This window comes from Mandrillus leucophaeus, unplaced genomic scaffold, assembly GCF_000951045.1.
Source record: "Mandrillus leucophaeus isolate KB7577 unplaced genomic scaffold, Mleu.le_1.0 Scaffold488, whole genome shotgun sequence".
Classification (NCBI taxonomy): Eukaryota; Metazoa; Chordata; class Mammalia; order Primates; family Cercopithecidae; genus Mandrillus; species Mandrillus leucophaeus.
Genome location: NW_012105231.1, coordinates 361,321 through 375,928, shown reverse-complemented (window position 1 = coordinate 375,928; position 14,608 = coordinate 361,321). Strand labels below are relative to the sequence as shown.

The following is a 14,608-nucleotide window of genomic DNA, read 5'->3' as shown; positions in this document are numbered from 1 at the left end:
CCTAGCGAGTTTGAAAACCACAACTGGAGCACCAGGGATGTTGCCCCAGGTGCCACTGCCTAAGCAGCCCCTGGGGAGTCTTCTGTCTTGCTCTTGCTCTCCTGTCTCTTTTCCTCTTTCCTGTGCCTTCCTCTCCTGGCTCCTTTCCTTGGCTAGCTGAGGATTTTCAAACAGCTTCAAGTAGAGCATGCTCACTAGATCGGACTCTCCAGGGCTGTCCCTGTCCCTGTCCCTGTCACCAAGCACTGATGACAAACTATTACCCAGCCTCCACAGGCCTTGCTAGGACTTGACGATTTACAGGTTAACTGCCTGTGTCTGATCTTGTGCCCCTGTGTTCTGGGTAGTGTCTATGGGATGGTCAGGACTGTTTGTAGTGCTGTCAGCAGGACTCAAGGAGCCCCGCCACACCACCTTTGCTCGTGCCATCTCCACCCCTTCACCCCAACCTCAGATAGGCAGGTATGTGGCAAGGGAAGAAGACGCCGGCACTTAGATTGTGATTCTGCCCCTGAGTTTCTGTGTGGCTTTAGGTCATTCATGTGACCTCTCTGGGCTTCAGCTTCCTCTTAGTATAAGGAAAGTTCAGACTAGACTGGTGGTTTTCAAATATGTTATATGTTAGCAGTGGGTCCCTTTTGTCAAACAGTCTTAGACAGAGACCCAGTATGCAGGATTCAAGGGGTAGAGAGAGAGACTGCTAGGTAAAGCACGTGCAGAACCGAGGACCTCTGTGAGTGTGCGGACGTGGGGGCCAGACCCGATGACTGTTACTGTGCAGAAATAGAAGGCCAGCACTGCCACATCTTCTTTTCAAAGACTTAAAGTTGCTCTTCCTGATTTTTATATGCTAGCAATTCACTTTTTTTTTTTTTTTTTGAGATGGATTCTCACTCTGTCTCCAAGGCTGGAGGGCAGTGGCGCAATCTCGGCTTACTACAACCTCCACCACCCAGGCTCAAGCGATTCTCCTGCCTCAGCCTCCTGAGTAGCTGGGATTACAGGCATGTGACACCATGCCTGGCTAATTCTGTATTGTTAGTAGAGACAGGGTTTCACCATATTGGCCAGGCTGGTCTTGAACTCCTGACCTCAAGTGATCCACCAGCCTCGGCCTCCCAAAGTCCTGGGATTATAGGCGTAAACCACCGTGCCCGGCCAACTTCTTTTTTTTCTTTTTCTTTTTCTTTTCTTTTTTTTTTTTTTTTTTTTTTTTGCGACAGAGTCTCACTCAGTCACCCACGCTGGAGTGCAGTGGTGCAATCTCAGCTCACTGCAACCTCCACCTCCCAGGTTCAAGTGATTCTCCTGCCTCAGCCTCCTGAGTAGCTGAGACTACAGGTGCATGCCATCACACCCAGCTAATTTTTGTATTTTTAGTAGAGACGGGGTTTTACCATATTGGCCAGGCTAGTCTCAAACTCCTGACCTTGTGATCTGCCTGCCTCGGCCTCCCAAAGTTCTGGTATTACAGGCATGAGCTACCACACCCGACTAACTTCTTAATTAAACTTTTTACTTTGAGATAATTGCAAATTCAGTGCAGTTATAAGAAATAATAGAGATCCCATGTTCCCTTTACCCAGCATCTCCCAATGGTAGCATCTTGCAAAATGAAAGCACAATAACACAAAGAGGATGCTGACACTGATACAGGCAAAACACAGAACTTCCCATCACCCAGGATGCCCCATGCTGCCTTTTTATAGCCATACCCACTCCCCTCCAGCACCCACCCACCTCCTTAACCTCTGGCAACCACTCATTTGTGATCTGTCCTGCATCTCTATAATTTTGTCCTTTTCAAGAATGTTATATAAATGGAATCATACAGCATGGGACCATTTAAGATTGGCCGTTTTTAAATCAGCATAATTCCCAGGGGTCACCCAAGTGGTTGAGTGCTCCAATTGTTCATCTATTCCCTTTTATTGCTAAGAAGCATCTCATGGTATGGACTCAGAAATTAATTTTTAAATTGAGTTGGAAGCACTGTACAGGTTAAACATACTGTGTTTGTGGCTGGATGTGGCCCTTTGGCCACCAGTGGACACCTCTGGTCTGGAGGATGCGACTGGACCTTCCAGCCTGGAAGGCCTGCATTCTGATGCCTGTGGCACTGGCCTTTCTCAGGTGTTCTCTTCCTCCATTCATTCCCACGTTTCTGGCTGCTGCTTGCCTGCTCTGTACTGTGCCCTCAGCTGAGCAGGTGTGGGTTGAGCCCCAAGAGGCCCCACTGGTGGGAAGTGGCCGGAAGTCCTGGCCCTCTATCTGTGACAGTGACCTTGTGAGTATGTGTGGGTGTGCACGCATGTGCCCAGGCTGTGCTCAGGCCTGATGGGCAGGCGTGGGCAGGAGCTGTGTGCAAAGGCTTCTCTCTGGGGACAGTGAAGGCTTTTCGAGGCCAGGGCAGCACAGGGAGGGGGCAGGTCTGCCCACCAAGCCTGATCGCGAGGGATAGGCGCTCTTCCTTCTTGATGCCCAGCTAGGGGACAGAGATCATGCGAGGTGCACCTGTCTGTTTGGTTCAATCCTGAGAGCTCACAGCCAAAGCAGCCCTGCCTAGCCCTCACTACATGGACCAGGGAGGCCCCCTTTAGTCAGTCTGCCCTCAGGGCCATTAGCCAGGTTCCTTCTCCATGGCTCCCAACTCACTCAAGGCAGGAACTTCAGTCCCTCCATCCTGGTCCCCAAGACTCTGGGTCTTGCCCTAACGCAGGCCTGACCACTTACAATGTACCCCATGGATTGCATAGCTTCTCCAAGCCCATTCCCTCCCTCCCATGCCCTCTGCCCCACCTGTTAGACAGGGGAATGGTGAACACATTCCCTAACCCCTTTCATTCTTCCTCTCTTCTCTCTCTCCTTCTGTCTCTGTCTCTGTCTCTCTCTCTCTCTCTCTCTGTGCCACAGGGAAAGGTTTGAAACGGAACGTAACAGCCCACGTTTTGCCAAATTGCGCAACTGGCACCATGGCCTTTCAGCCCAAATCCTTAATGTTAAAAGCTAAAAGGCTGCCTGGAATCCCCCCACCCCGACAGGCTGGATCCCCTCCCTCCTTACCCCCACACAGATCTGGCATGTGAGCCCCACGGTGATGCTTGACAATGTGTAACTGTGCTGGGGGCACCTCTGATGGCCAACCGCAGCATTTCTGTCCTCTGCCCTCCCCAGAGCTGATGCTGGGGCCCAGCCCCCTGCAGCTCTGTACCCACCAAACCTCCCAATTCCTCTGTACCCACCAACCTGCCCCATTCGGGGCAACCCTTGCCACCCCCCAAATTGCCTGTAGCCCAAGCCCCTGCCCTCTGCACAGGGCCTTAGCTGTAGACCAGAGAGGGCATGAGGGGTTTGCTGGCATAACACCCCAGAACCAAGGGAAATGGATGGGCCACTACTCGGTATCCCACCATCCTTAGTTCCTGGCCTCATCCCCTCCTAGAATGAGTCACCCATAGATCAGGGTCTGGGGAAGAGGCTGATCCCTGGCCCTGCCCGGCTCCCTCGCTGTCCTCTGGAGCTCAGGGCAGCCCAGAATAGGGCTCTTTGAAGAGGAAGTGGAAGCCCCAGGGTAGATGAGGCAAAGACCCCTCCTGGCAGTGGTGAGGTGGGGGCATGCACCCTCCTTTTTGTACCGTGTGTGCTGGCTCCATAGTTCTCTCTTCTGTACATATAAGCATGCTTGTTCTGAAATAAAGAAGATTTGAAGTGAACCACACCAAGCCCCAGTCATGCTGTGCCTGTGTGTGTCCCACCTGAGAGGGGCTGTGAGGCCACGATCTGGCACAGAGAGAGGAGAGGCGCCACCAGAAGAGGGGCAGGGGCAGTGCCCACCAGTCCCAGGACCCAGCGCAGCTCTGGTCCTGCTGCTCTCCTACCCCACAGGTCCCGAGCCCAGCTGCAACCCAGGGTGGGAGGATGGCTGGTAGGAATCTGTGCTGAGGCCCGTTGGGCACCCTTAGTCACCCACAGGGCAGTGCGTATGGGAATACTTGAATGCCCCCTGCCTCTCCTCCCACACCCTGCTGCAACCAGCAGACTGAGCCATTGTCCTGCCCCGCCCCATCAGAAGGCACCCCGCAAGCTGTTTTCGCAAGAAGGAGCTACTTATGCTCGATCCTGGTCCAGAGGCAAGAGAAGGGTTCCAGTGGGCACACCTGGGCTGAGAAGCAGTTCACAAGGGAACTCAGGGGGCCAGGGCTGGGGCTCAGGGGAGAAGAGATGGAAGGCAGCCCTGGCAGATTATTGCTCAAGTGTCAGGAGGCAAGAGGGCTGGGAAGGCTTCCACCTGGGTCTTGCTCCTGGCTCCCACCCACCTGTGGCCTTGTCCTAGTCCTGAGCTTTTAGGAAGGGGTAGAAAGGGCAGCAGCAGTCAAAATGATCCCAGCCCGGCCTCAGGCTCATGTCCTGCTGAGCTGTGACCCACTAGCTAGCACCCTACTCACCTGACCCAGGCCCGACCGCTTAGAAAGTACCCCATGATGGCAAGGCTTCTCCAGGCCAATTCCATGTCCCTGATTGTGTGAAATCACAGGCTGAGGACATGAGAGTGGTGGCACTTACATTAGAAGCAGATGCTGAGGCTCAGCCCTCAAGGCTGTCCTGCCTCCTCTGTGGCTGGGCTGGCCAGAGCCCTGCGCCCATTCCTGCTGCCTGGGCAGAGGCTTTCCCTCTGCCTCCAGGAACCTTAGCAATCCCACCAGGAGGGGGTGGTGTTTGAGGCCACTCTCTCCTGCCTATCCACTCTGAGATGCTCCCTAAAGCCCCCTGCCAACCTATTTTGGCTTCCCACCTCATCCTGCCTCCAGCAGTCTGATGCCTGGGCCAGGCAGGCTTCATTCATCCTGCTGCCTTCATCTAGGCCTCGTGGAGCACACCCATATTTGGCTGATGTTTTATAGAGAACTTGCAAGGCCCAAGGATGGGTTGGTGGCAGGGGTCTGCCAGATACAGAGAGGTCCTGGGCAGTGGGTATCCTGAGGCTGGCAAAGGACCTCAGCCAACCACTAAGAGTTGGTGGGCTCTTGGACCCCTGCTCCCAGACCCCAGCCTGTAGGAGCCCTCTTGGAGCCACCTAGTTGAAGCCCTGCCTTCCCACCTACCCCAGACCCCTTCACATAGTGCCCTGGGGGACCCCAGGCTGGGTTCCGTGTAAACCTCTCGGTATAAGCAGGAAAGATGTCTTCATTCAGCATCCAGTGTCTGTGGGCATTTGTGGAGATGCTTGACTACTGTGAGTGCTAAAGGAATCAGAAAGGGCCAATATAACTGTGTTCCCAATGCAAGGATGATCATGTATGGTCCAGAGACAGGGAGCATCCCTCCAAGTGATGGATCAAAGAAGGCTTCCTGGAAGAAGAGGTCAGTGTATTTTATCTTCAGGAATGGTTAGAATTAGGGTGGAAGTAGATACAAAAGCCTAGACAGATACTCTAAGCAGAGCAAGCAGAGATGCTGATGAGAAGTGGTGTCCCAAAACCCCAAGTTAATCATTTTGGTTGGAATGGAGAGAATGCAGAGGATGTCATGGTTAGCAGTGGTCTGCATCTAGACTCCCAGGCCATGGGATTTTGAATGCATTCTGAAGGCAAAGTGGAACTAGCAAAGGCTGCAGGGCACCTTTCACACTATAGCTGATGAGGTGTTCTTCACCTAGACCACAATGGCAGCGTGGGCCCTGGAGTTGCAGTGGAGCATTCCTGGGGCAAAGTGATGCAGCTCAGGGTTCCCCTGAGCCATAGTCACCAGGCAGCAAGGTGGAATGTAGACTAGGTAGGTGGCAGCATGAATAATTTCAAGATCAACCATCTGACTGGTATTCTATCATCAACCCAATCAACAGAGATTTTCATGCTTCACCATCTTATCCAACACAAGTAGCATCATCACCCCCATAGTGGCAACCACCCCTTTAGCACTGTCAATATCAATCACAAGGCCCCCACCATCACCAACAGTTCTGACCCAAGCCCAGTGACAACAACTCCAAGACCCAGCATCACCACCACCACCATCCCCATCCTTTCCAGACATAGTATCATAGTTATCAATAACAGCATCAACCAAACCCCACCATTCCCACCACCAAGAGCCACCATGGAAGAGCAGGGGCACACAGTCAACATGCTCCACCTTGATGCTAACCAGACTGAGGGAAGAGATAAGCTGAAAAGGGGACGATAGCCAGGCTGTGTTTCTCCTGGCCTCGCCGTCCCCCCAAGGAGCCATGAGCATTTGGGTCTAGTTTGGTTTTTGCTTAGATGTTTAAACTGAATTATGACCAAGGCAGGAGGCAACTGTAGATCTTAGATCAGGCTGGGATGATCTCACCAGCACTGTCTTTAGGAATGAAGCCAGGGCCAAGTGAGTTCTCCACAGTGCTTGCTCTATGATGCGCCCTTCAGGATGCTTCTGGGGGCTTGTGGAACTTCAGGCAGGAACTGACATGGAATAAGAGCCCAAGATCCTTCAAGACACCCTCTAATGCCTCCTCTGCCTTCCCTAGGCCCTGGCTTCTTGGTGTCTTTAGACAGTGGTGCCAGAGAGGATGCCACTCAGCAAGAACCCCAAGCAGCAGGCTCCCTTACGTGCATACCCAGGTATACCTGGTGGTGATCACTGTCCTGGTGCTGCGGTCAATGATGAATTTTCCTAGGGCCCACATCCAGCTCCAACTTCATGCCCTGGAATCCAGGGTTTATTTGGAGTTCTGGCTGGGGAGATCAGCAGGTAAGCTGGCCTAACAGTGAATTGGAGCCAAGGAGACAGGCAAAGCCAACTTCCTATTCATTCTGCAGAATACTGTCCCCAGCCTGGACACTGTCATTGCCCTGGTCCTGTGCAGTGTCCTCATTTCCAAGCAGCCTACTGGAAGTGTGGTGTAGGGCCATGGAGAGCAGATCAAGGAGATCAGTGTTCTGTGTCAGCCTGAGCCATCCCAGGCCATACCTGCCCACACTGACAGGAGGGTCTGAGCAGCCAGCTCAATGGTGTGGCTTCAGAGACTGCATCTACTTCTCTGAGGTAGTCACATCACCGGCATGGCTTCCAGAAGCAAGGTTCTTTCACAAGCGGGCTCATGGAAGGGTCAGAGCCAGGCACGACTGCAGGCCTGCAAGCTGGGCTGTCCGAGACTGCCTCCCTGAGCATTAAGTCAGGGAAGACCTGGGCAAGATGTAGCCACTGCTCTTGCCCATCCCAAAAGCTTCCCACGCAGTTATGGAGAAGGATGGCACTCTCTCTCCCATGGGGGCAGTCAACCTCAACCTTGCCACTTCTCCAGCTCTATTCTTCCATGACCCTCTCACAATATTTCATGCTCTTTTTACCATACACCTCACCAGATGGAGGAAAGCAATTCAGTGATGCTTTTGCAAATAGCTCAGGGCCCGCTTGCATTCCTATCTAGGGCAGACCCCTTTAGTGCCAGCTACTCCAAGTGTGGCCCACAGGCCAGCAGCATCAGCATCACCTGGAAGCCTGTTAGAAAAGTGAACTCTCGGCTGGGTGCGGTGGCTCACGCCTATAATCTCAGCACTTTGGGAGGCCGAAGCAGGTGGATTACCTGAGGTCAGGAGTTCAAGACCAGTCTGGCCAACATGGTGAAACCCCATCTCTACTAAAAATACAAAAATTAGCCAGGTGTGGTGGTGCATGCCTGTAATCACAGCTACTTGGGAGACTGAGACAGGAGAATTATATGAATCTGGGAGGTGGAGGTTTCAGGGAGCTGAGATCATGACATTGCACTCCAGCCTGGGCGAAAGAGTGGGACCCCGTCTCAGTTTAAAAAAAAAAAAAAAAAAAAAAAAAAAAAGAAATACGGACTGTCAGCTCTGCCCCAGACCTATTTAACTAGGAATTCATTTTAAGAGGATCCCCAGGGGCTTCAAGCACACACGGAAGTTTGCAAAGTGTTATAGTGGTGAGGCCTCAAGCCCTTTTCTGCCACTTTGCAGCTTTGTGATGTTTTACTAGAGACACAATCTCTCTGGACCTCAGATTTCTCATCTACAAAATGAGGGTCACAATCCCAATGGCTCAGGGAGGTTGAAATGATAACATGGAGTAATAGGGTAATTTCTTTTTTCTTTTTTTCTTTTTTTTTTTTTTTTTTTTTTTGAGATGGAATTTCACTCGTTGCCCAGGCTGGAGTGCAATGGCACGATCTCGGCTCACCGCAACCTCTGCCTCCTGGGTTCAAGGGTTCAGCCTTCCCAGTAGCTGGGATTACAGGCATGCGCCACCACACCCGGCTAATTTTTTTTTTTTTTGAGACGGAGTCTCGCTCTGTTGCCCAGGCTGGATGCAGTGGCGTGATTTTGGCTCACTACAAGCTCCGCCTCCCAGGTTCACGCTGTTCTCCCGCCTCAGCCTCCCGAGTAGCTGGGACTACAGGCACCACTTAGTAATGGAAAGTATTGTTATTCTAATTATTTCAAATAAGAATAGTGCCTTTTATTGGGGAAAGATTCTACTTGGCTGATCACAACACAACAAGAGGTTTATTTCTTCCTCCACGAGGTACCGGTTAAGGATTCAAATCACAACATCCCTCAATCAGATTCTGCTATTCTTACTGATAAGTTGTAGGACTCTGAGCAACTGAATTATCTTTGTTACCATTTCCTCATCTATTAAATAGAGTCCATGATACCCACATCAGAGGGCTGCTGTGAGGAAGGAAAGACATCATCATGCCTGGCACATAGCATGAGGTCAATAAACAAACAGCATAAAATGGGGGGAGTCATTCCCACTCGCAGGAAATGCATTTATCCAGTTGCTGTTGTTGCAAATACAAATCAAAGAGTAAAGAATGTGCATTTCTTTGCTTTCCTATAATTTAATTTTTATTCTCTGCCCACCCCATTTTACAGTTAGCCACCTAGCTCTGACTGCTCTTGTCTTTCTAGAGTGGTTCTAGGGAAGAGATGCTTACAGAATGCCAAGGCACTCAGGGTGGGGGCGTGTGGGCATACCTGGTCCTCTGTCAGGTTCTGCCTGCACTGGCATCTGCTGAGACATCCCCAACCCATCTGGTCCACACTTGCAGAGTGATCGCCTTTCTCTTTCCCAGTTACAAGGTCTTTCAGATCTGCAGGTGCTCAGGACCATGTTCTTGTCACTCTTGGGTGCATGGTAAATTCTCTATGGCACCCAGGCCACACAGAGGCATGGGAATCTTTGGGCTATTTCAGGTCTGTCTGGCCCCTCACCATGGGCATGGGGAACCCTGGGGTCCTGCCACTTCCCCAGGTTTGACCTTGAAAAGGAGCACAGGGGCTTCCATTCTTGAATCCCCTTGCCACAGTGCCCACTTTTGTCCAGGTAACCTTGCTCTGTCTGCCATGGTAGCTTTCAGCCATCTGTATTGTTGGTGCCGAGTCCTTCAGAGCCCAAAGCCTAGGTTCTCACAACTCCAGAGCCTAAGTTCTTGACACTCAAATATCTTCACTCTGCTTTTTTTGCTGTAACATTCCTTCCCAAGGTAGCACATGCCCTCGACTGAATGGGGAAGGGTGAAAACAGGATCAGGGAGGAACCTGGGTGGGTAATTCCATCGGCTTTTCTACCACACTGTTTTGCTGAAAAAGAAAAATTAGGAAGGACAGAAAAATTTGAGAGGTGGGGGTGGGAAATGCCTCCAGGATTGAAAAAGTTTTTGATGTTATTGGGACCCTTCTGTGGTCTGAGCCTCTGCTCCTGGGATCCTGGAGGAGCTCCTTCCCTCAGCTGGAAGACATACCCTCTGAGGATCCTACTCTGTTTGCAAGGCAGGTGGCGCTTTCTGCCCAGCCTGCCTCTGTTGCACCCACCTGCCCCCATGCAGAGGGGCCTCATGGGGTCTCCAGGCTCCCTTGACCTGTTGTCTTTTTGGTCCCACCTCATCAGCACCCCTATTGAGCATGCGCCAGTGTGCACCAGCCAGGCCACCACCCCGCTGCTGCCCGCTTCTGCCCAGCCGCCTGCTGCTGCCTCTCCCAGTGCAGCTTCGCCACCCCTGGCTACAGCTGCTGCCCACACTGCCATCACCTCTGCCGCCGCTACAGCCCCTGCTTCAAGTTCTGCCGACAGCCCAAGGTAACTGGCCCACAGGTGCCGGGCCTGACCCTGGGGAAGGGAGACAGGAAACGCCCCACTCTGGGTCCACCTATGGCCAGCTGTGTCCAAGGTAGTTAGGGCCCACAGGCCTGGAAGAAGCCAAGGCCAGTGCTGCTTGGTGCAGAGTGTGAAGGGGAAACTGAGGGTGAATTTCAGGGGTGTGCACCACTGTAGCAGGGACTGTCACTCTGCCCCCCAGGGACACATACACCAGTGAGGGAGGTAACAGTCTCTCTCATAGATACATACACACACTCATACACACAGTGTTAGATAACAAAAGGGGACTGTGTGAAAAGTCTTTGTTCCTGGAACTCAGATTAGGTAGAATGAAAGTCATCCCTGTGGGCTGGAGAAATCAAGGAAGGTTCCATGGAGGAGGGAGCATTGGAGCTGGGCAGGGAAGGCAGGTCAGATTTCGTCAGAGAGAGTTTAGCCATGAACTTCCCACTTCCCCTCCCCTCTCTTCGGAGAAGCATGTTAACGCCAGAGGCACCCAGTATAGTGGGATTTATATCTGCTCCACAGTTTACTGTGTGTAACCTTGAAAAATTGACTGAAGCTCTCTGAACTGCAGTTTCCTCGTCTGTTAAGATGTTTACCAAACACCTATTATATAAGATTATGATAGAAAAAATGTCTGTAAAACACCTAATACATACAAAGGACACAAGTATTGTGAGTTCCTGCATCTGCCTTCCTAGACACCCAACAAGGCAGAGACCAAAGGCCAGGGGAGAAGAGGGGAGGCAGAGGGGCTAGGCTGACAGGTCACTCTGCAGTGGCCATGTGGCGCATCAGGCTGGATGGGGCCCGCTCTGTCTGGGCTTCCAAGAGTCGGCCAGTTAGTGTTTGCGGTCGGAGCCCAGGTGTCCCAGTCTCCCACCCTGGCCCCCAGGGTTTGCTGGGGGGGACATGCCTCTTGGATCAGAATGGGTAGGTCCATGGTGCAGCCTGAGGTGGGATTGATATGAGCAAACTGGCTCGCAGGCCTGTCTGCTGCCCCCATCCCAGGCTTCACATTAACTGCATGGTGCCCAAGACCAGCCTTTCCCCAGCCCAACTGAAGCCTGAAGGAGGAGCCTGGCCCTCCAGGGATGGTTTCATCCCAGTTTTCTGGGGGATTTAGGACACTGCTTCCCCTCTTTATACCAGAATCTCTTCATATAAAGGCCTTGCTACCCGCACAAAGAAGAGATTTTGAGGAGGGCAAGAAATATCTCTTGTAGAGTGGGAAGAAGCCTCCCAATTTGAATGGTGAGGGGCTATAGATGCTAGAGCCCTGCAGGCAGTCCAGCCTCATCCCTGGGGCCCCAACCCTGCTCAAAGGCAGGCACCAGCACCAGGCTCAGGTCTCAGTGTCCTGGGCGTGCCGACGGCTGAGCTCCTGGAGCCCTCGGGACGCCCCCGACAGGGGGAGTCCTCCCTTCCTTCCCTTTGCCTTGCCAGGAGAGCTGGGGCCTGGGTGGAGCTTGGAGAGGGCCACAGAGGGCTGCCCAGCGGGGAGTGGGGCTGGAGTAGAAGGGGTCACGGGGTTGTACTCTGAGCAAACCTACCTCCCCTCCTCACACATGGGCTGGGATGGCGCTGGAGCTGGGGGAGCCCATGGGAGGCAAATGGAACCCCCAGTCTTTCATGGGAGCATGGCTTCAGAATTTTCAATGGATGCCATAAGCCTCTGCTCCCTTTCCCAGAGCCAGTCCCTGACTCAGGACCTGTAGCTCCTGGGCTGCGGGCAAAGTGTCCTCCACTGATGGAGTCCGGCTAAGACCACTGCCCCTTGGCCCACCCCCATCCCTATGGAAGCCCGGCAACCCTTGGACACTGTCTCTTCCTCTTCCATGGAGACCCCTACTCTGCTGATCTCAGCACAGAAATCTATCCAGAGAAGGGCAGGTGGGCCTGGGGAGGGGAGACAATGGCTTCACTCAGCCAGAAACTAGGCAGCTTGACAGGGCAAGTGTGCACAGCCTCCAGGTCTGGGATGCTGGCTACCTGAGGCTCATTTTATCTCCACCTTGTCTGGGACAGCCCCTCAGAACTCTCTGGATCCACTCAGAAGCTTGGTGGTGGGTTCTCATCCCAGGGCCACCCCCTTCTCAGAGCCCCGGAGAGGAAGGCACTCCTCATCCTACAGCTCTGCCCAGCAGGGCCCGGGCCCTTGAGGAACAGACAGAAGGAAGGCAGGAAGCCATGGGGCGGTGGGTGGGGGTGGCAGGCAGGACTCACTTCTCCAGCACCTCCAGCAATAACCCATTTGCCCTGGGTGTGGGCATGTGGTCCCCTTTGAGATCTGAAAGACCAGGGATGTGTTTTGCAAGGTGTTCATTAGTTTTAAATGAAGAAAAGCGTTTTACAAACAAACACAACTGGGGAACGCCGATCAGAGAAGGCTCAACAGGCGGCTGGATTCCAGGAGTTCTCGGAGCCTTCAGCTCTCTGGGAGGAGAGGCCAAGCACATACTCTGCTGAGGGTAATGAACTAGGACACTTTTTAAAAAAATCTCTTTGACCCCATTGTCCCAGGGCCACACATGGGGAAAGGTGATTCTAGGCCCCTTGACAACTAACCCAGTTAGAGGAGGACAACAGGAACTCTATGCAGAAAAGGTGTGTGTTGCTGGGGGGAGGGGGTCCTTGAGTGGCAGAGACGGGGTTGGGGGAGCGGCGCGGGTGTCTCCTGACTTCTCCTGAGCTCTCCCTGGAGTATCTGTGCCCAGAAACCTGAGACTTTGCTGCTCCTTCCAGCAACAATAGAAAAGAGTAGGCAGAAGAGGCCAGGTGGTCAGGGGCTGAGGTGCCCCACGAGCTCATGGGGGTAGGTAGTTCTGACCAGCGCCATCTCTCTCCTCTCCCCTACCTCTGCGCTCTTCCACAGTCCCACCTGGGCAGTCTCTCCCCACGACAGTGAAGGGTCTTCCCGGTGTCCTCCTGTCTGGCTGGTGGCTTTTCTCCCTCTCTCCAAAGGCAGTGGCACTAGCCACCCAAGGAACACCCTCCTCCCCTCTGAGACCCTTATGGTCCTTCCTTCACAGTTTCTGGCAGCTCCCAAGAAATGTCTCTGTCAGGTGTCCTCACAGAGGCTTCTGAAGACCTGGGAGTCAGCCTGCCTTGGCTGCAGGCCCCAGTGGGGGTGTCCTTCTGGGTGTAACCCTTCCCCCCTTGGTTCCAGGCCCCAGGCCTCTTCCTACAGCCCAGCAATGGCCGCCTCTTCAGCACCTGCCACTCACACCAGCTACAGTGAGGGCCCCGCCGCCCCTGCACCCAAGCCCCGGGTTGTCACCACTGCCAGCATCCGGCCTTCTGTCTACCAGCCAGGTAAGAGGCAGAGCAGGAGGGGAGGCTGTCTAAAGCCATGGGTGGGTTCCAGGAGTTGCAAGAGCCAAGAGATGGCTCTGGGGTCACATCCCCAGAAGAATGGGAAGCGAGGTCTTGCTATTGAGGCTCCACCCTCCATCCTCCAGTTGTGGGTCAGAATCCTATGGAGCCTGCATCTGGCCTGGGGGAGACAGGTGAGCAAGAAAGTAGTGGATGATTCTAAGGGAGAGCAAAGGAGAACAGAGAAGTCTTCTCTGGACCAGGCCTGGTGGCTTACACTTGGAATCCCAGCACTTTGGGAGGTCAGGGCAGACGGATCACCTGAGGTCGGGAGTTCAAGACCAGCTTGGCCAACATGGCAAAACCCCAACTCTACTAAAGATACAAAAATTAGCCGGGCGTGGTGGCACACACCTGTAATCCCAGCTACACGGGGGGCCGAGGTTGCAGTGAGCCCAGACCGCACCATTGCACTCCAGCCTGGACGACAGAATGAGACTCCCTCTTCTCCGTTTCATGCCAGTGTGCGAGAGTTGGCCGAAGCCATGGGGATACAGAACAGCACAGGTGGAGCCTGGACTCGGGAGCAGGTCCTATCCAGGCGCAGGGAGAGACCCCAGGGAAGTTTTCTCTGCTGCTGGAGCCCAGGGAAATGAGACAGGCACTGAGTCAGGGCGGGCCTTGCTCCGGGGGTTTGGTTCATGAAGCTCGCTGACAGCAGGGTTGAGTGTGGGTGGTCGAAGCGGCTTTTGCCCCAGACAGAGGCCGGTGCCAGGGCCTGCTCTGCTGTCGAAGGCAAAGCGCCTCATCCCTCCAGGCTGTGATGTTCATGGACACCTCGTGTTCTGGAAATGGAATGAAGCACCCAGCACAGCGTCTGTCACACGGGAGGTGCCCTTCTCTGTCCCTAGAGAAGGAGCAAGGACAGACGGTTCTGAGGTGCAAACTCCGCAGGGCGAGGTGGCGTTTTGCAGTAGCGACAAGCCTTAGATGGAGCGGTGGGAAGCGGCTGCCCCTGCGGAGACTGAGGACACAGGGAGGGGAGGCTGGAGAGGAGTTTGGAGGAGAAGCGGCGGGTGGAGGCGAGGCCTTGCCGGGGCGCAAGGAGGATATTTCCGTCTCTTTCCGAGGAGGCGCTTCTGGCACCTTCCGGGGCGGCCGCCGGCTGTCTTCGCCCAGCCCGCCA

General features: G+C 53.7%; 1 protein-coding gene across 4 annotated transcripts in view; it reads left to right on the top strand.

Annotated features, from left to right (window-relative positions):
- LDB3 (LIM domain binding 3) overlaps nt 1-14,608 on the top strand; it is a 93,514-nt gene that overhangs the window by 30,741 nt on the left and 48,165 nt on the right. For 3 of the 4 annotated variants that reach the window (XM_011995392.1, XM_011995390.1, XM_011995391.1), the window contains one exon: nt 13,277-13,422. In XM_011995392.1, the coding sequence (XP_011850782.1) occupies nt 13,277-13,422 (146 nt within the window). Of the gene's footprint in view, nt 1-9,894; nt 10,084-13,276; nt 13,423-14,608 lie in introns of all 4 variants that reach the window. The other variant, XM_011995393.1, reaches the window with a different exon arrangement.